Here is a 20,621-nt window from a genome sequence, read left to right as displayed (position 1 = left end):
CAATCCGAGACGTGGTGGTTTCCATTTTGTTATGCATTTCGTTTAAAGCGTTTTTCAGCTCCTCGTGACTGTTCCTTAGTCCCTTGATCTCTGTAGCAAGAGATTGTCTGCTGTCCTGTATACTGTTTTCAAGCCCAGCGATTAATTTTATGACTATTATTCTAAATTCACTTTCTGTTATATTATTTAAATCCTTTTTGATCAGCTCATTAGCTGTTGTTATTTCCTGGAGATTCTTCTGAGTGGAATTCTTCCGTTTGGTCATTTTGGATAGTCCCTGGCGTGGTGAGGACCTGCAGGGCACTTCCCCTGTGCTGTGGTGTATAACTGGAGTTGGTGGGCGGGGCCGCAGTCCGACCTGATGTCTGCCCCCAGCCCACCGCTGGGGCCATAGTCAGACTTGTGTGTGCCTTCTCTTCCCCTCTCCTAGGGGCTGGATTCACTGTGGGGTGGCGTGGCCCGTCTGGGCTACTTGCACACTGCCAGGCTTGTGATGCTGGGGATCTGGCGTATTAGCTGGGGTGGGTAGGCAAGGTGCGCGGTGACAGGGGGGGCAGGCTTAGCTCTCTTCTCCTTAGGTGATCCACTTCAGGAGGGGCTCTGTGGCAGTGGGAGGGAGTCAGATCCGCTGCCGGAGGTTTGGCTCCGCAGAAGCACAGAGTTGGGTGTTTGTGCGGAGCGAGCAAGTTTCCCTGGCAGGAACCTGTTCCCTTTGGGATTTTTGGCTGGGGGATGGGCGGAGGAGATGGCGCTGGCGAGCGCCTTTGTTCCCCACCAAACTGAGCTCTGTCGTCCAGGGGCTCAGCAGCTCTCCCTCCCTTTGTCTTCCAGCCTTCCCGCTTTCCGAGCAGAGCTGTTAACTTATGACCTCCCAGACACCAAGTCGCGCTTGCTGTCGGAACACAGTCCGTCAGGCCCCTCCGCTTTTGCCAGCCAGACTCGGGGGCTCTGCTTGACCGGCGAGCCGCCCCTCCGCCCCGGCTCCCTCCCGCCAGTCCGTGGAGCGCGCACCGCCTCGCCGCCCTTCCTACCCTCTTCCGTGGGCCTCTAGTCTGTGCTTGGCTCCGGCGACTCAGTTCTGCTAATCCTCTGGCGGTTTTCTGGGTTATTTAGGCAGGTGTAGGTGGAATCTAAGTGATCAGCAGGACGCGCGGTGAGCCCAGCGTCCTCCTACGCCGCCGTCTTCCCAGAACCTGTAGTATGGTTTGAAATCAGGATGCATGAATGCCTCCAGCTTTGTTCTTTCTCCTGATTGCTTTGGCTATTTGGTGTCTTGTGGTTCCATACAAATTTTAGGATTGTTTTTGTATTTCCGTGACAAATGCCATTGGAATTTTGATAGGGCTTGCATCATATCTATAGATGGCTTTTGGTAGTAAGGACATTTTAACGATATTATTCCTTCTAATCCATTGAACATGAAATATCTTTCCATTTGTTTGTGTCTTTAATTTCTTACATCAAAGTATTGTAGTTTTCATTGTACTTGGTTAAATTTATCCTGAAGTATTTTATTGCTTTTGATGCTATTGTGAATGGGATAGTTTTCTTTATTTCTTTTTCCAGATGATTTTTTGTCATTAATGTACAGACAACTCTTGTATGTTAATTTTATATCATGTAATTTTACTGAATTCACTGATTGGTTCCAACAGTTTGGGGTTAGGTTTACAATTTTCTATATACAAGATTATATCATCTTCATATAATGACAGTTTTGCCACTTCTTTCCAATTTGGATGCATTTTCTTTGTCTTGCCTAATTGCTCTAGCTAGGATTTTCCAATATTATGTTGAGTAAGAGTGGTGAGAGTGGGCATCCTTGTCTTTCTCCTGATCTTAGAGGAAAAGCTTTCAATTTTTCAATGTTTTTTTTGTTTTTATTTGAATTCCAGTTAGTTAACATACAGTGTAATATTAGTTTCTGGTGTACAAAATAGTGATTCAACACTTCCATACATCACCCAGTGCTCATCACAGCAAGTGTTAGCTGTGGGGTTTGTTGTTTATGGCCTTTATTATGTTCAGGTATGTTTCTTCCATATTGAATTTGTTGAGGGTTTTTATCATGAAAAGAAGTTTACAACCTCCATCTTAACTGTCTCTGGAACAATATGGGAGGTAAAGAAAAACTCAGAGGCCCCTGGGAATAAAAAATGCTACATTGTTTTTTCTGTTCTGCTGAGCATATTCAAAATGACTTCATATGCACTGATATGATACTGGGGTACAGGGAGAAGAATATATCTCTTGCTAAAAATGGTCTTTCTTTCTTTGTCCTTCACAGGCAGCCCTGGAAGCATTAGATGAACTGGACCTATTTGGTGTGAAAGGTGGGCCCCAATCAGTTATCCATGTCCTGGCTGATGAAGTACAACACTGCCAGGTAAGAGAATAATGGACCACATTATAGAAAATTTTATTCTTACCCAGACTCAGAATTAGCATGGCTTTTAGAATAAAAAGACCTGAGAGTACATAATCTGATTTATTATCATGGGCCAAAAATGTCTTATCCAAACTTCCTATACTGAGATAAGCCTGATATAGCATGAACTATAACATAGATCACAGTCCTGTTCTCTCATCCATGGTTGTAAAGGGATCCCACCATACTGTGCAGAATTCTCCACTGTTGTCATATCAAGGGTCTATGGGCTCTACTCGTGAATATCTCCTTTTCTAAATATGCCAAGAGAACAGAGGTGAGTGATTTTGAGTGTTCTTCTTGATAGTGGCTTTGAAATATTCTTTTGTCCCCAGTTGGCTCTGGGCTGAGATGTTTGGAGATTAGACTGTTTAAGTGGCAAAAATACGTATCTTCAGTTTTGTTTAGGGTTACTCTCTGTATTGAAAGATTAACGTTCTTCTCATTTGGCAAGATGACCTTCTCCTTGCCTTCAAACTCTGATTAGATACCCATAATGAATATAAACTCATCTTCTAATTTTAAAATGTGAAATTTTCCTTGGAAAAGATAAATGTCAGCAGTTGAGGAGCTGAGCCTTCCACATCTTGCTTCTCAGCAGCTACATTTTCTCTTATCTTTACCCTTAAATGGCCAATGGAGCAAGGGGACTATGGGCAAGATGATGTTAGTGTATTCTTCATCCATTAGTAGCTGCTTAAGATCCAGGATTGGGAAGTATTGAGAACAGTGTTAAGACAATGGATAATTTACACAAATAACTAGTTTTCTAAGCTCTCACTTAGAAATTATTATTGAATTATCATTGAATTCAATATTGAATATAATTGAATCATTATTATTGAATAATCTTTGGGTTTTCTCCTGAATGATCCTTTTCCACATAAATCTTTTGAAATTAAAGCTGTTAGTTTTATAATCCCAACTTAACTACTAATGTGCCACATTTGACTCTTTCTTTTTAGTCTATCCTTAATTCACTACTCCCCCGGGCTTCAACATCCAAAGAGGTAGATGCTAGTCTACTTTCAGTTATATCGTTCCCAGCCTTTGCAGTAGAAGATAGCCAGTTGGTGGAGCTTACAAAGCAAGAAATCATCACCAAGCTTCAGGTATGTCCATATGTGCTCTTCTTTTCTTTAAGGCTTTGACTTTAAAGAGAAATTAATCCTCTTGGGAGCCTTGAGTCAGCGATTTAACCAAATGATCAGGGTTAACACCACCAGTAATAAAGCATATTGACATCATGTGGCCCCAGATACAGTGCACTGAGAAGTGCACAGCGCCAGTGTGGTATCCATGCAAATAACGCGTAATCTCAGTCATGGGAAAACATCAGACAAAACCAAATTGAGGGCCATTCTACAAAATAACTGATGAGCTCTTCAAAACTGTCAAGGTGATGAAAGACAAGGAAAGACTGAGGAACTATCACAGACTGGAAGAGACTAATGAGACATGACAACTAAATGGAATGGGATCCTAAAATGGATATGGGACAAGAAAAAAACAAAGCCGTTAGTGCAAAAACTGGCAGGGCGCCTGGGTGGCTCAGTCAGTTAAGCGTCCGAGTTCAGCTCAGGTCATGATCTTGCAGATCATGGGTTCTGAGCTGTCAGCACAGAGCCTGGAGCCTGCTTCAGATTCTGTGTCTCCCTCTCTCTCTCTCTCTCTGCCCATTGCTCACTTGTGCACTCACTTGCTCTCTCTCTCAAAAACAAATATTTAAAAAGAAAGAAGGAAAAACTGGCAAAGTCCAAATAAGTTCTGTACTTTGGTTAATAGTCTTGTGCCAAGGTTAATTTTTTAGTTTTTATTCATGTTCTGTGGTTATGTAAGAAGTTAATATAAAGGGACAGTGATTGAAGGGTAGTGGTGACTCTCTGTACTGTTTTTGCAACTCTTGTCTAAGTCTCAAATTATCAAAATTTTAAAAATATATTGTCTTTTTTTTGAGCCTCTCATCTCTTATGAGCTGTGTGAACAGCCCACATAGTAATTGGGCTGTTACAGACTTATCCTATGGTGGAAAGTGATGAAAGAGTTATTAGAGACTCTGCTTTAGGGAAGAGCCTGTAACTTAGCCCTCACTTGAACACACATTGATTTCTGAAATCAGTTTCTGCTACTGGGCTGTTATCAAAGGTTTTTTTAGATTATATTTTATTATTTTTTAAATACTGTATCTGTATTGGTGATAGATTGGCACATGTAGCTCTTGCAAAGACTGTATTTGATGGACTATATGGCTATACCAATGTGCATGCTTCCACTGTTTCTTTTCTTTGGGTTTCCAGGGTCGTTATGGTTGCTGTCGCTTTCTACGAGATGGATATAAAACTCCCAAAGAGGTGGGTTTCTTTTCCCCCAAAATGAGTCCAAGGTAGCATGGTCAGTACTGTTTGCAGTCTCATTCAGATAATATTTAACTCACTGGTGGTACTTAAAATAATCACTAAAGGGGCACCTGGGTAGCTCAGTTGCTTAAGCATCTGACTCTTGGTTTCAGCTGAGGTCATGATCTCACAGGTTCATGAGTTCGAGCCCCGCATCAGGCTCTGCACTGGCAGCGCAGAGCCTGCTTGGGATTCTCTCTCTCCCTTACTCTCTTCCCCTCCCCACTTGTCCTGTCTCTGCCTCTCAAAATAAATACACTTTAAAAACATATATAAAATAAAATAATCACTAAATAGGTTACAGTAATTAATGTTTCCTACCTTTGTTGGGCTTAGTTGCCAAGTTCTATTTGTGAGCCTTTATGGATTAAATAAAATAGAGGAAGGTGTAGTTCTTCCACCTCTTGCAGCTGGTTAGTTTCAGGAAAGAGCTACTGACAGATGCTTAAATCAGTGGGTGAAAGTTTAAGCAGAAACAGAATATTTGAATAGTCTCAAAGTATCTTCCTCCCAAATATTTAATAGTTACAAAGGAAAAAATCTTTTCAATAGCACTTTCTTCCCCCTTCCGCCTTTTTGTGGTTGGTTGGTTCTAAACAGTACCTGATCTTGAAAAGTTTAACTTGCTTTTGCTCCACCTGTCAAAAATTCTCCTTGGAATTATCAATGGAGAAAGTTAAGTATTATTAAAGGGAATGAATGGTCAATAAGAAGCACTTCACTAGGAATGTAAACATTTTTTAATCATCGAGCTCAAACTCTTCTGGTCTACTTTCCTTCTTCTACTTTATTCTTTAGTCCTGTTGATTTCTATCTCTACTGATCTATTAAAATTATGCTCTGAAATACCATCAGAATGTCCCAGGTGATCAATCCAGTAGCCTTTTCCCACTCCTCATTATACTTGCCTTCTCTGTAGTACATTACTGTTACCTACCCTTCCATTTTCATGAAATTCTTTTCCTATTTAATTTATACAGTTCTACACTATCCTCATTCTTTTTGTTTTTTCCTCACCAAACTATGAGAGCATAACCAAGATTCCGTTCTCAGGTCATCTATTCACTATATGTAGCTACTACATTTGTAACTTGTGCTTCAAGTGTCACCTGTACGAGGATGACTCCCAAATCCTCATCTCTCTTGCTGTCCTTTGAAGCATTTCTATTTATACGTTCTGCTGCTACCTCAAACTTAACAAATACAAAACCAAACCCATGTTTATTAGGAATTAATATCACTTCTTCACATACTTGCCTATGGTGTCATTTTTATCCCAGTTCTACGGGTTACAAGTCATATCACAAAGTACTTGCTAAGGGAGGAGGGGTGTGTACACGCTCTACAAGGCTGTATTGTGATACCTCTGAACTAAAGATATGTGTCTGAATTTGCAGTGGTAAAATAGACTTTGTTTATTGTGTTTTTACCAGGATCCCAACCGTCTGTACTATGAACCATCTGAGCTGAAGTTATTTGAAAACATTGAGTGTGAATGGCCATTGTTCTGGACATACTTTATTCTTGATGGGGTCTTTAGTGGCAATGCAGAACAGGTAATATGCTGGGGAAAGAGCTTTTCAGCAGAATGTTTTTGTTATGTCTTCTTCTTTCAGTTAATGTTTGTGCTGACCCTGTGACCAAATGGAATTCTTCCCTAATAGGGAAGAGACAGAGTTGTCTTCTAGAGACTAGCAGTTGGGGACACTAGGTTAAGAGTTGAAAGACCTGGATATTGCCATTGCTCAGACTTGACCTTTAATAAATACAGAGAGCACAATAACAAGCCCTGTCCACTTGTCTCAGTTATAAGAGGTACTTGGATTTGTATGTCTTTTTTTTAAATCTTGGAAATGATGTTCTGACTTTAGCCCCCCCCCCAAAAAAACCCAAAACAACAACAACCCATTCATACCCTGTCCTTGCCCCAAACAACATGGTCATCATCATTTTTGGGGCTACATGAATAAAGTAATTTAGAAACCATCATTGGAAAACAGACTGGGAAATTTAATCAAGTAAGTTTAGTGTTCGGCATTCTACAAATTGACCATGGTCTAAGCTTGGACATGAATCCAGCACATTTGTAAGTCCCTTATACTTAGCTACATAAAACATAATTCTGTGTAATTTGAATGCTTTGGCCAATATTAATCTGTAACTGCCAGGGGTGCCTGGGTGGCTCAGTCAGTTAAACATAAGCTCAGATTATGGTCTCCCAATTCGTGGGTTCGAGTCCCACATCAGGCTCATGCTGAGAGCTCAGAGACTGGAGTCTGTGTCAGATTCTGTGTCTCCCTCTCTCTCTGCCCCTCCCCTGCTCACTCTCTCTCTCAAAAATAAACATTAACTTTTTTTAAATCTGTAACTGCCAATATGAGTTTAAGTGATAGGGTTACACCAAAGTTTCAGAGGCCATAAAGTGTTTTACTCTAAATTTTAGTAAATTAAAGGATATCCCTTTTTGAGAAGGCAAATAAGATAAGCAGTAATAGAAATAACCCACCCTATTTTGATTCTACCATTTTTCTCCCTCCTTCTCAAATTCCACAGAACTGTGGAAAATCCACAGAATTTCAAAAACCTTTCTTACTCAAAGAAAGATTTATTTATTATACATGCCTACCAACTACAAAGCACACAGGTTTTTTGGACTCTGTGGGGGAAAAAAGAGTTGAGAGACCTGGATTCTTTTTTATTCTTTTCTTTTGTCTGGCTTCCGTAGTAACTATTAAGTAGTCCAAGTATAGTCACTGACTTCTTCAGGTTCTCTGTATACAATGAAAATAGTTTTTTGTTCTTCTTAAAAGAAGAAAATATCCCTAAAGTTTTTTTTTAATTTTACAGATGAAGATATGCCATAAGAACAAGGGAGGTCAGTTCGGCTATAAGACATATATGTTTCTTGAAGATCACCATGCTCTGCATATTTGAGAAATAAAAACTATAGGGCTCATGGGAAAATGAGGTTGGGACACAACACTTAAAAAGTTTGTCAGAAATATATACAAAGCAATAGGAACCTGGGGTGCCTGGCTGGCTCAGTCAGTTAAGTGTCTGACTTCGGCTCAGGTCATGATCTCACAGTTCACGGGTTTGAGCTCCACATCAAACTCTCTGCTGACAGCTCAGAGCCTGGAGCCTGCTTCAGCTTCTGTATCTCCCTTTCTCTCTGACCCTCCCCCACTCACGGTCTGTCTTTCTTGCTTTCAAAAATAAATAAAACATTAAAAATAATAAAATAAACATTAAAAAATTTTAAAACAATAGGAACCTAATAAACACAGTATTGTAACTTTATGCATGGTGAATGGTTAAGAAGTACATAAATATCACAATATGACACTTGTACCTTGTAAAAGACCTAAGGTTTGCTCATGGACATATGTATCCATGTTCTTGCCGGGTGACCTGCTGGGCTCTCATACCCACCACTCTGTGTGCCAGAGGAGGAGAACAAGAAAGATAGCACGAGAGTGAGGAGAAAAAGAAAAAGAACACAGAACAGACAGAATAATTAAAAAATAAACTGTGAAGCAAGGAAAGGAAATTAAAGAAACAGGAAGCACAGAGTCATGTACCTAGGGTGGCCATGAAAAGGGAGCAGCTCAGAAGTTACTATGCAGTGGTAGAAGGAATGTTGTCTGAAATTGGACAGAAAGTTGTAACACGAAACATGGATGAGCGTGGTTCTATTTTCCTCCTGAAGTGTGTGCATGTGTATGTTTTGGGTATTCTTACACAGCTCAGTTCAGCTGAGTGTATACTCTTGCAATTGTGTGTAAGCAAATGTCAAATTTATGTTATGCTCAAATTGTTCCTTCATACATCAAATGCATCAGAATAAATTTGTGTTTGCAAAACAACCGTTAGAACTGTTTTTTCCCCACCATAAATTATCATAGGGTTTTTTTTTTGTCTGTTTTGTCTTGTTTGCTTTTTAGGCATTACTAATCTACCACAAATTATTAAGCAAAAAAATGTGAACTTCACTATAATAGAAAATTTAGCAGGTAAAATACAGTTTTTAAATATTTTTTTAATGTTTATTTATTTTTGAGAGAAAGAGAGAGCATGAGCGGGGGAGGGACAGAGAGAGGAGATAGAGAATCTGAAGGAGGCTTCAGGCTCTGAGCTGTCTGCACAGAGCCCAATGCAGGGCTCGAACTCAAGAACCCTGAAATCATGACCTGAGCTGAAGTTGGACATTTAACTGACTGAGCACCACCCAGGCGCCCCTTAAATACAGTTTTAAAAGCCAGTACATGTAAAGGCAAGAAGCTATGTTTAGAATAGTACATAGTGGATCAAAACAGGCCTGTGGAGACAGGCTGACTTGAGGTCAAATCCAGGCTCAACCTTACACTTTCTGCATGATCTTCCACGAGTTCATAACGTCTTTGAGCTTTCATTTTTCAGTAAAAAGGTTTTAACTGCATATACCTCCTAGGATGGTTGTAAAAATTATAAATGTGTTCAAGTACGCAAAACTCCTAGCATAGTATCTGGCCTGCAATAAGCATTTCTCAAATGCTACTTTCCTTTCTTCTCCATTTTACTAGGTGAATATGTTCCTTTGCAATAGGACTCTCTTTGGCTACAACACTCCTTGAGTTCCTGAGGGAACACTCTATAAACTTTTTTTTCCCTTTGTCTACAGGTTCAAGAATATAGAGAGGCTCTTGAAACTGTCCTCATCAAGGGCAAAAACGGAGTCCCACTTTTGCCAGAGCTATATAGTGTTCCTCCGGACAAGGTGAGCTGGACAAGTACCATTACACAGAGCTGGGAGAAGAGCAGTACCTCCACAGGACTGCCTCATTTGAGTCAAACCAGTTTTAACTTTCTGATCTTCATGTTCTAAAAATTTGTCTTTAGGTATAAGATGATAAAAATATGATTTAATGCCTTTGAAAATAATTTATTTTATTTTTTAAATATAATTTATTGACAAATTGGTTTCCATACATCATCCAGTGCTCATCCCAACAGGTGCCCTCCTCAATGCCCATCACCCAACTCCATACCCGAAAAACAAATAATCCAGTGAAGACATGGGCAGAAGACATTAATAGAAACTTTTCCAAAGAAGACATCCAGATGGCCAACAGACACATGAAACGATGAAAATAATTTTTTAATGTTTATTTTCATTTTTGAGAGAGAAAGCATTATGGGGGAGGGACAGAGAGAGAGGGATACAGAGGATCCAAAGCAGGCTCTGCACTGAGAGCAGAGAGCCTGATATGAGGCTTGAGCTCACAAACTGGGAGATCATGACCTGAGCTGAAGCTGGACACTTAACCAAGTGAGCCAAACAGGCGCCCTGAAAATAAATTTTTAAAGCAGTCTCGGTTATGGCACTGTTGCATAATGAGACAAGGGCAAGACCAAACATTACAATGGTAGTTTCATGGGTGTATATTTATCCTCAAACTCATTAAGATGCATACATTAAATATGCATGGCCTTTTTATATGTCAACCATACCTCAATTTAAAAAAATTAATTGTTCAGAGACTGATTTTTTAAATGTTTTTAAAGATTATTTATTTTGAGAGAGAGACAGAACAGGTGAGGGGTAGAGAGGGACGGAGAAAGAGAGAATCCCAAGCAGACTCCATGCTGTCAGCACAGAGCCCGATGTGGGGCTTGAACCCACAAACCGAGAGATCATGACCTGAGCCAGAATGAAGAGCCAGAAGCTTACCCGACTAAGCCAACCAGGCACCCCCAGATATTGATTTATTTTTAAAGACCAAACCTTAAGGTTAAGAATGATATGGAGATCAGTAGGCAGACGTACAGCGATGTTCTGTGTAAACTGTCAGGATTTGGTATTCTCTGTTTTGAGGCCAGTAATATGGGATTGTTTGAGTAGATCAGGTTTGAAAAATGTTGTAGGTCTCCGTTTTCCCACCATGCCAGTTGTGAGTACCATTGTTCCTCTTCTCCATTACGAAGGAGCATTAGCCATGGGAGGGTTGTAATCTTCCATCCTGGTGGGGATGGATGTAATAAACTTCTAGAAACATCAGCAGCACCATCTGAAAGTTTGTTAGAAATGCAGATCTCAGGCTTTCCTCCACACTCAGAATCTCGGTCAGAATCTGCCTTTGGATAAGATCCTCAGGTGATTTGCATGTACCTACATTTAAAGGAGCACTTCCCGGGGTGCCTGTGTGGCTCAATCGGTTAAGTGTCCGACCTCAGCTCAGGTCATGATTTCACGGCTCACAAGTTCAAGCCCCGCATTGGCTCTGTGCTGACAGCTCGGAGCCTGGAGCTGCTTGGATTCTGTGTCTCCCTCTTTCTGCCCCTCCCTCACTCACACTCTGTCTCTCTCTGTCTCTCTCTCTCTCTTAAAAATAAACAAACATTTTTTACAAATGAGCACTACCCTAGGTTGTAGTCACAGTGCTTAACTTTTCAGTGCATTGCATATATAACTGTTTTACAGGGTATGAGTCACGATCCAGATTCAGCCCTTTTGTTGTCCAGTATCTTTAACCTTCTATTATCTTTTGTGTGGCTTCTTTATCTTTTCTTTTAGGTTGACGAAGAATATCAAAATCCTCACACTGTGGACCGAGTCCCCATGGGCAAGTTGCCCCATATGTGGGGTCAGTCTCTGTACATCTTAGGAAGCTTGATGGCAGAGGTAAGGGGAAGTATCAAGCCTCTTCCACTTTTTTTCTGCTTAATCACTGCAAGAATCAGATTTGTGAGTAGCTCATTAAATCTGGATATAGCTTTTGCCTTTTATATTCTGCCTTAATTATATATTTTCCTCTAGGTCAGGTGCTTAGAGTGGGAATATGGCCAATCATTCACAAAAATCTTTCCCCCTGCCAACCATGTCTCTCATACTGCCTAGGGCTTCCTACCTTGGTACTATACTTAGAGCTGCTCTGAGATCAGGGCCTAGATCTTACTCTTTCAAAATACTCCCCTAGTGCCTTGCCTGGTGACTGATGAATGCACTTGTGCTTAGATAGTAATGTTGACTGATAATGGATTTAAGTACTAACTTTTACAAGCAATATGATGTTTCATTATTTAATTGAGTAAGCTGATAAGATAATCTTAGGCACCATGACAAGTGTTTGGGAACATCATAGTTTTTTTAAATTTTTATTTCTTTATTTTGAGAGAGAGAGAAGAAAAGCAGAGAGAGAGAGAGAGAGAGAGAGAGAGAGAGAGAGAGAGAGAGAGAATGAATGAGAATCCCAGGCAGGCTCCTCACTGTCAGCACAGAGCCCAGTGTGGAGCTCAAAGTCATGAACCCTGAGATCATGACCTGAGCCAAAATCAAGAGTCTAACGCTTAACCGACTGAGCTACCCAGGTGGCCCAGGAACATCATAGTTTTTAAAAATTTATTGTTTGTTTATTTTTGTTAAGGGGCCCTTTAAATGTTTTTTATGTTAAATTCTGTTGAAATAGCTCTTAAATGTAGCACTTGAGAATTTCGTACTTTATGTTCAGCTTATTTTTGATATTTTGAGCTATTGTAAGCATTCTCTTTCTCGAAGTTTCCCAGATTTACCGGCAAATCTATTTCCCCATTGTAGGTTATTATGGTAAGTTATAACTGAGGCTCCTAGAAGATCTAAGGTGGGACTTAGCTATCCTTTCTAAGCCAGTCTCTTTGACCTGTTTATACGTGACTATTTTCTGCAGCTGTTTTTGTTCTATTTTGGTTTTTTTTCTCAGTTTCACTGAGCTATAATTGACATACATCCATGTGAGTTTCAGGTGTACAGCATAAAAGTTTGATTATCTTTAGTTGATATTATGAAGAATGTAGCAATAATGAGCAGAAAGATTTGTTTAAAATAATCCTTACCTGATGACTTTCTCATTCAGTGCTATAAATAAATTAAATGCTGTGAAAAAGGAGGAAATGAATGGTGTTTTTAAGAGCAAATGGGTGAATTCGTCCCATTTCAGCAAGGACAGAAATTCAAGTCAAAAGATATATGCTGAGCATAAAGCATAACAGTCACATGAATAAATGAGAAAACAAGATCTAAATTATTGATAATAAGCACTGTGATTTGATTATCTAATTATATGCATCCAGAGAAGGTGGAGTTGTAGCTAAAAAACTTTCTGCTTATCACTTACACCCCATCTATTTCCAGCAAAGACCTTGTGGCCACCACTAGAAGGTATTTGTTTTCTTTCCATACCTGCCTCTCACAGGTTATGATGTGAGGTTTTGGCACTGCTGTGTTTTTTCTCCTCAAACATTAGCTTTTTATGCCCCTGAAAGGCTATAGTGGAAAAAGCATGAATTTAGGTACCTTGTACAAATAAATTACTTACCTAAAAAAATTTAGCTTTTTGGTTGAGATGTAACAATCTTTTTATGGTTTTTCTTTAGGGATTTTTAGCTCCTGGAGAAATTGATCCCCTGAATCGAAGGTTTTCTACTGTACCAAAGCCAGATGTTGTGGTTCAAGGTATGGATTCTTATTCCCAGCATTAAAACTTTATATTAAAGATCTGTTTTGTACCAGTAAATGATGGCTTTATTGTTTATCATGTGTTTTGTTCAGCCTCAAAAAGTATACAATTAACTTGGTTCTGTTTGGTTTCAAGATTGCTATTAATCTTAATCATGAACAAATGCTTAATAAATGATGTTATTTGATACTCTTAACCACTTCTTACTTCTGGAAAGTCTTTTCATTGTCATGATATTGTAGCCTCCTGATTGTTTCTGCTTTCTTTCCGAACATTACTTCTGTGCTTCATCTGTTAGTACTCCTTTCTTCTCATACCCTTTTTTAATTTTTTTTTAATATATGAAATTTATTGTCAGATTGGTTTCCATACAACACCCAGTGCTCATCCCAAAAGATGCCCTCTTCAATAACCATCACCCACCCTCCCCTCCCTCCCACCCCCCATCAACCCTCAGTTTGTTCTCAGTTTTTAACAGTCTCTTATGCTTTGGCTCTCTCCCACTCTAACGTCTTTTTTTTCCCTTCCTCTCCCCCATGGGTTTCTATTAAGTTTCTCAGGATCCACATAAGAGTGAAAACATATGGTATCTGTCTCTGTATGGCTTATTTCACTTAGCATACCACTCTCCAGTACCATCCATGTTGCTACAAAGGGCCATATTTCATTCTTTCTCGTTGCCACGTAGTACTCCATTGTGTATATACACCACAATTTCTTTATCCATTCATCAGTTGATGGACATTTAGGCTCTTTCCATAATTTGGCTATTGTTGAGAGTGCTGCTATAAACATTGGGGTACAAGTGCCCCTATGCATCAGTACTCCTGTATCCCTTGAGTAAATTCCTAGCAGTGCTATTGCTGGGTCATAGGGTAGGTCTATTTTTAATTTTCTGAGGAACCTCCACACTGCTTTCCAGAGTGGCTGCACCAATTTGCATTCCCACCAACAGTGCAAGAGGGTTCCCGTCTCTCCACCTCCTCTCCAGCATCTATAGTCTCCCGATTTGTTCATTTTGGCCACTCTGACTGGCGTGAGGTGATATCTCAGTGTGGTTTTGATTTGTATTTCCCTGATGAGGAGCAACGTTGAGCATCTTTTCATGTGCCTTTTGGCCATACAGATGTCTTCTTTAGAGAAGTGTCTATTCATGTTTTCTGCCCATTTCTTCACTAGGTTATTTGTTTTTCAGGTGTGGAGTTTGGTGAGCTCTTTATAGATTTTGGATACTAGCCCTTTGTCCGATATGTCATTTGCAAATATCTTTTCCCATTCCGTTGGTTGCCTTTTAGTTTTGTTGGTTGTTTCCTTTGCTGTGCAGAAGCTTTTATCTTCATGAGGTCCCAATAGTTCATTTTTGCTTTTAATTCCCTTGCCTTTGGGGATGTGTCAAGTAAGAAACTGCTGTGGCTCAGGTCAGAGAGGTCTTTTCCTGCTTTCTCCTCTAGTGTTTTGATGGTTTCCTGTCTTACATTCTGGTCCTTTATCCATTTTGAGTTTATTTTTGTGAATGGTGTGAGAAAGTGGTCTAGTTTCAACCTTCTGCATGTTGCTGTCCAGTTCTCCCAGCACCATTTGCTAAAGAGACTGTCTTTTTTCCATTGGATGTTCTTTCCTGCTTTGTCAAAGATTACTTGGCCATACATTTGTGGGTCTAGTTCTGGGGTTTCTATTCTATTCCATTGGTCTATGTGTCTGTTTTTGTGCCAATACCATGCTGTCTTGATGATTACAGCTTTGTAGTAGATGCTAAAGTCTGGGATTGTGATGCCTCCTGCTTTGGTCTTCTTCTTCAAAATTACTTTGGCTATGTGGGGTCTTTTGTGGTTCCATATGAATTTTAGGATTGCTTGTTCTAGCTTCGAGAAGAATCCTGTTGCAGTTTTGATTGGGATTGCATTGAATGTGTAGATAGCTTTGGGTAGTATTGACATTTTGACAATATTTATTCTTCCAGTCCATCAGCATGGAATGTTTTCCCATTTCTTTATATCTTCTTCAATTTCCTTCATAAGCTTTCTATAGTTTTCAGCATACAGATCTTTTATATCTTTGGTTAGATTTATCCCTAGGTGTTTTATGCTTCTTGGTGCAATTGTGAATGGGATCAGTTTCTTTGTCCTCTGTTGCTTCATTATTAGTGTATAAGAATGCAACTGATTTCTGTACTTTGATTTTGTATCCTGCAACTTTGCTGAATTCCTGTATCAGTTCTAGCAGACTTTTGGTGGAGTCTATCGGATTTTCCATGTATAATATCATGTCATCTGCAAAAAGTGAAAGCTTGATTTCATCTCTGCCAATTTTGATGCCTTTGATTTCCTTTTGTTGTCTGATTGCTGATGCTAGAACTTCCAACACTATGTTAAACAACAGTGGTGAGAGTGGACATCCCTGTCGTATTCCTGATCTCAGGGAAAAAGCTGTCAGTTTTTCCCCATTGAGGATGATGTTAGCTGTGGGCTTTTCAGAAATGGCTTTGATGATGTTTAAGTATGTTCCTTCTATCCCGACTTTCTCGAGGGTTTTTATTAAGAAAGTTGCTGAATTTTGTGAAAGGCCTTTTCTGCATCGATTGACAGGATCATATGGTTCTTATCATTTCTTTTATTAATGTGACGTATCATGTTGATTGATTTGCGAATGTTGAACCAGCCCTGCATCCCAGGAATGAATCCCACTTGATCATGGTGAATAATTCTTTTTATATGCTGTTGAATTCGATTTGCTAGTATCTTATTGAGAATTTTTGCATCCATATTCATCAGGGATATTGGCCTGTAGTTCTCTTTTTTTCCTGGGTCTCTGTCTGGTTTAGGAATCAAAGTAACAGTGCCTTCATAGAATGAGTCTGGAAGTTTTCCTTCCCTGTCTATTTTTTGGAACAGCTTGAGAAGGATAGGTATTATCTCTGCTTTAAACGTCTGGTAGAACTCCCCTGGGAAGCCATCTGGCCTGGGACCCTTATTTCGTGGGAGATTTTTGATAACTGATTCAATTTCATCACTGGTTATGGGTCTGTTGAAGCTTTCTATTTCCTCCTGATTGAGTTTTGGAAGTGTGTGGGTGTTTAGGAATTTGTCCATTTCTTTCAGGTTGTACAGTTTGTTGGCATATAATTTTTCATAGTATTCCCTGATAATTGTTTGTGTCTCTGAGGGATTGGTTGTAATAAATCCATTTTCATTCATGATTTTATCTATTTGGGTCATCTCCCTTTTCTTTTTGAGAAGCCTGGCTAGAGGTTTATCAATTTTGTTTATTTTTTCAAAAAACCAACTCTTGGTTTCATTGATCTGCTCTACACTTTTTTTTAGATTCTATATTGTTTATATCTGCTCTGATCTTTATTATTTATCTTCTTCTGCTGGGTTTAGGGTGTCTTTGCTATTCTGCTTCTATTCCCTTCAGGTGTGCTGTTAGATTTTGTATTTGGGATTTTTCTTGTTTCTTGAGATAGGCCTGGATTGCAATGTATTTTCTTCTCAGGACTGCCTTCGCTGTATCCCAAAGTGTTTGGATTGTTGTATTTTCATTTTTGCTTGTTTCCATATATTTTTTAATTTCTTCTCTAATTGCCTGGTTGACCCACTCATTCGTTAGTAGGGTGTTCTTTAACCTCCATGCTTTTGGAGGTTTTCCAGACTTTTTCCTGTGGTTGATTTCAAGCTTCATAGCATTGTGGTCTGAAAGTATGCATGATATGATCTCAATTCTTGTATACTTATGAAGGGCTGTTTGGTGACCAAGGATGTGATCTATCTTGGAGAATGTTCCATGTGCACTCGAGAAGAAAGTATATTCTGTTGCTTTGGGATGCAGAGTTCTAAATATATCTGTCAAGTCCATGTGATCCAATGTATCATTCAGGGCCCTTGTTTCTTTATTGACCATGTGTCTCTATGACCTCTCCATTTCTGTAAGTGGGGTGTTAAAGTCCCCTGCAATTACCACATTCTTATCAATAAGGTTGCTTATGTTTGTGAGTAATTGTTTTGTGTACTTGGGGGCTCCCGTATTTGGCACATAGACATTTCTAATTGTTAACTCTTCCTGATGGATAGACCCTGTGATTATTATATAATGCCCTTCTTCATCTCTTGTTACAGCCTTTAATTTCAAGTCTAGTTTGTCTGATATAAGTGTGGCTACTGCAGCTTTCTTTTGACTTCCAGTAGCATGATAAATAGTTCTCTATCCCCTCACTTTCAATCTGAAGGTGTCCTCAAGTCTAAAATGAGTCTCTTGTAGACAGCAAATAGATGGGTCTTGTTTTTTTTATCCATTATGATACCCTATGTCTGTTGGTTGGCGCATTTCGTCCATTTACACTCAGTGTTATTATAGAAAGATATGGGTTTAGAGTCATTGTGGTATCTGTAGATTTCATGCTTGTAGCGATGTCTCTGGTACGTTGTCTCACAGGGTCCCCCTTAGGATCTCTTGTAGGGCTGGTTTAGTGGTGACAAATTCCTTCAGTTTTTGTTTGTTTGGGAAGACCTTTATCTCTCCTTCTATTCTAAATGACAGACTTGCTGGATAAAGGATTCTCGGCTGCATATTTTTTCTGTTCATCACATTGATGATCTCCTGCCATGCCTTTCTGGCCTGCCAAGTTTCAGTAGAGAGATCCATCACGAGTCTTATGGGTCTCCCTTTATATGTTAGAGCACGTTTATCCCTTGCTGCTTTCAGAATTTTCTCTTTATCCTTGTATTTTGCCAGTTTCACTATGATATGTCATGCAGAAGATCGATTCAAGTTGCGTCTGAAGGGAGTTCTCTGTACCTCTTGGATTTCAATGCCTTTTTCCTTCCCCAGATCAGGGAAGTTCTCAGCTATGATTTCTTCAACTACACCTTCAGTACCTTTCCCTCTCTCTTCCTCCTCTGGAATACCAATTATGCATAGATTATTTTCTTTAGTGCATCACTTAGTTCTCTAATTTTCCCCTCGTGCTCCTGTATATTTGTATCTCTCTTTTTCTCAGTTTCTTCTTTTTCCATAATTTTATCTTCTAGTTCACCTGTTCTCTCCTCTGCCTCTTCAATCCGAGCTGTGATTGCCTCCATTTTATTTTGCTGCTCATTAATAGCATTTTTTAGCTCTTCCTGGCTGTTCCCTAGTCCCTTGATCTCTGTAGCAATAGATTCTCTGCTGCCCTTATACTGTTTTCAAGCCCAGTGATTAATTTTATGACTATTATTCTAAATTCATTTTCTGTTATATTTTTTAAATCGTTTTTGATATGTTCATTAGCTGTCGCTATTTCCTGGAGATTCTTCTGAGGAGAATTCTTCCATTTCATCATTTTGGATAGTCCTTGGAGCGGTGTGGGCCTGCAGGGCACTTCCCCTGTGCTGTCTTGAATAACTTGCATTGGTGGGCAGGGCTGCGTCAGACCTGTTGTCTGTCCCTGGGCCACAGTCAGACTGGTGTGTACCTTCTCTTCCCCTCTCCTAGGAGTGGGATTCACTGTGGGGTGGCATGGCTTGTCTGGGCTACTTGCACACTGCCAGGCTTGTGGTGTTGGGGATCTGGCGTATTAGCTGGGGTGGATCGGCAAGGTGCACAGGGGCGGGAGGGGCAGGGTCAGCTCACTTTTCCTTTGGTGATCTGCTTCGGTGGGGGGCCCTGCGGCACCGGCAGGGAGTCAGACCCGCCACAGGAGGGATGGATCCACAGAAGCACAGCGTTGGGTGTTTGCCCGGTGCAAGCAAGTTCCCTGACACGTACTGGTTCCCTTTGGGATTTTGGCTGGGGGATGGGCGAGGGAGATGGCACTGGCGAGCGCCTTTGTTCCCCGCCAAGCTGAGCTCTGTCGTCCAGGGCTCAACAACTGTCTCTCCCGTTGTCCTCCAGCCCTTCCGCTCTCCGAGCAGAGCTGTTAACTTATAATCTTCCAGATGTTAAGTCCCGCTTGCTGTCAGAACACACTGTGTCCGGCCCCTCCGCTTTTGCAAGCCAGACTCGAGGGCTCTGCTTTGCCGGCCGGTTGCCCCTCTGCCCCAGCTCCCTCCCAACAATCTGTGTAGCGCGCACCACCTCTCCGCCCTTCCTACCCTCTTCCGTGGGCCTCTTGTCTACCTTTGGCTCCAGCGAATCCATTCTGCTAGTCTTCTGGCAGTTTTCTGGGTTATTTAGGCAGGTGTGTGTGGAATCTAAGTGATCACCAATACGCGGTGAGCCCAGCATCCTCCTACGCCGGCATCTTCCTCCCTATTTCTCTCTCATACCCTTTTTTTAATTTTATTTTTTATTTGTTAAAATTTATATCCAAATTAGTTAGCATATAGTGAAACGATGATTTCAGGAGTATATTCCTTAATGCCCCTTACCCATTTAGCCCATCCCCCCACCCACAACCCCTCCAGTTACCCTCAGTTTGTTCTCCATGTTTATGAGTCTCTTCTGTTTTGTCCCCCTCCCTGTTTTTATATTATTTTTGTTTCCCTTCCCTTATATTCATCTGTTTTGTCTCTTAAAGTCCTCATATGAGTGAAGTCATATGATTTTTGTCTTTCTCTGACTGACTAATTTCACTTAGCATAATACCCTCCAGTTCCATCCATGTAGTTGCAAATGGCGAGATTTCATTCTTTTTGACTGCTGAGTAATACTCCATTGTGTGTATATACCACATCTTCTTTATCCATTCATCCTTCAATGGACATTTGGGCTCTTTCCATACTTTGGCTATTGTTAATAGTTCTGCTGTAAACAGGGGGTTGCATGTGTCCGTTCAAAACAGCACACCTGTATCCCGTGGATAAATACCTAGTAGTGCAATTGCTGGGTCATAGGGTATTTCTACTTTTAGTTTTTTGAGGAACCTCCAAACTGTTTTCCAGAGTGGCTGCACCAGCTTGCATTCCCATTCTCATACCCTTTTAATGGTTGTGTACTTAGTCTTATACTATTGTCTTTCTGTATTTACACTCTGTATTAGTTTGTTAGTGCTGCCCCCTTCATAATAAGTTTGCTTCTATGGCTCCAACTATTCCCTCTTTGGAGAATACTGGAAACCTTTTTATTTTTATTCCTAACAATCAACTTAAATTTTGAAGTATCTACTCTATGCAAAACACTGGGCTAAGCTCTGTAAACATTTTCAGAATTCTAGCCCCAATATCTATAAAACATCTTTACCACTTATACTTCTAATGTAAAACTGACCTCCTTTGTCTGCATTCTTTCACCATTCTTTCACCTGTCCCATGAACATCAGATCTTTCCACATCCTTATCTCTTTAGTGACCTCACTATCATTCTAGTTTCCAAGGTTAGAAAGCTCCAGGTGGTTTTTGACTCTCTAACAACACA

At 40.2% G+C, this 20,621-nt stretch overlaps 1 protein-coding gene across 4 annotated transcripts in view; it reads left to right on the top strand.

Annotated features, from left to right (window-relative positions):
• PHKA1 (phosphorylase kinase regulatory subunit alpha 1) overlaps positions 1-20,621 on the top strand; it is a 195,594-nt gene that overhangs the window by 45,323 nt on the left and 129,650 nt on the right. For all 4 annotated transcript variants that reach the window (XM_043569863.1, XM_043569865.1, XM_043569864.1 and 1 more), the window contains exons 7-13: positions 2,288-2,386; positions 3,394-3,540; positions 4,726-4,779; positions 6,258-6,380; positions 9,485-9,580; positions 11,378-11,485; positions 13,213-13,291. In XM_043569863.1, the coding sequence (XP_043425798.1) occupies positions 2,288-2,386; positions 3,394-3,540; positions 4,726-4,779; positions 6,258-6,380; positions 9,485-9,580; positions 11,378-11,485; positions 13,213-13,291 (706 nt within the window). The remainder of the gene's footprint in view (positions 1-2,287; positions 2,387-3,393; positions 3,541-4,725; positions 4,780-6,257; positions 6,381-9,484; positions 9,581-11,377; positions 11,486-13,212; positions 13,292-20,621) is intronic.

Source organism: Prionailurus bengalensis, chromosome X (genome assembly GCF_016509475.1).
Source record: "Prionailurus bengalensis isolate Pbe53 chromosome X, Fcat_Pben_1.1_paternal_pri, whole genome shotgun sequence".
NCBI classification, from domain to species: Eukaryota; Metazoa; Chordata; class Mammalia; order Carnivora; family Felidae; genus Prionailurus; species Prionailurus bengalensis.
This window is presented reverse-complemented; position numbering and strand designations above follow the sequence as displayed.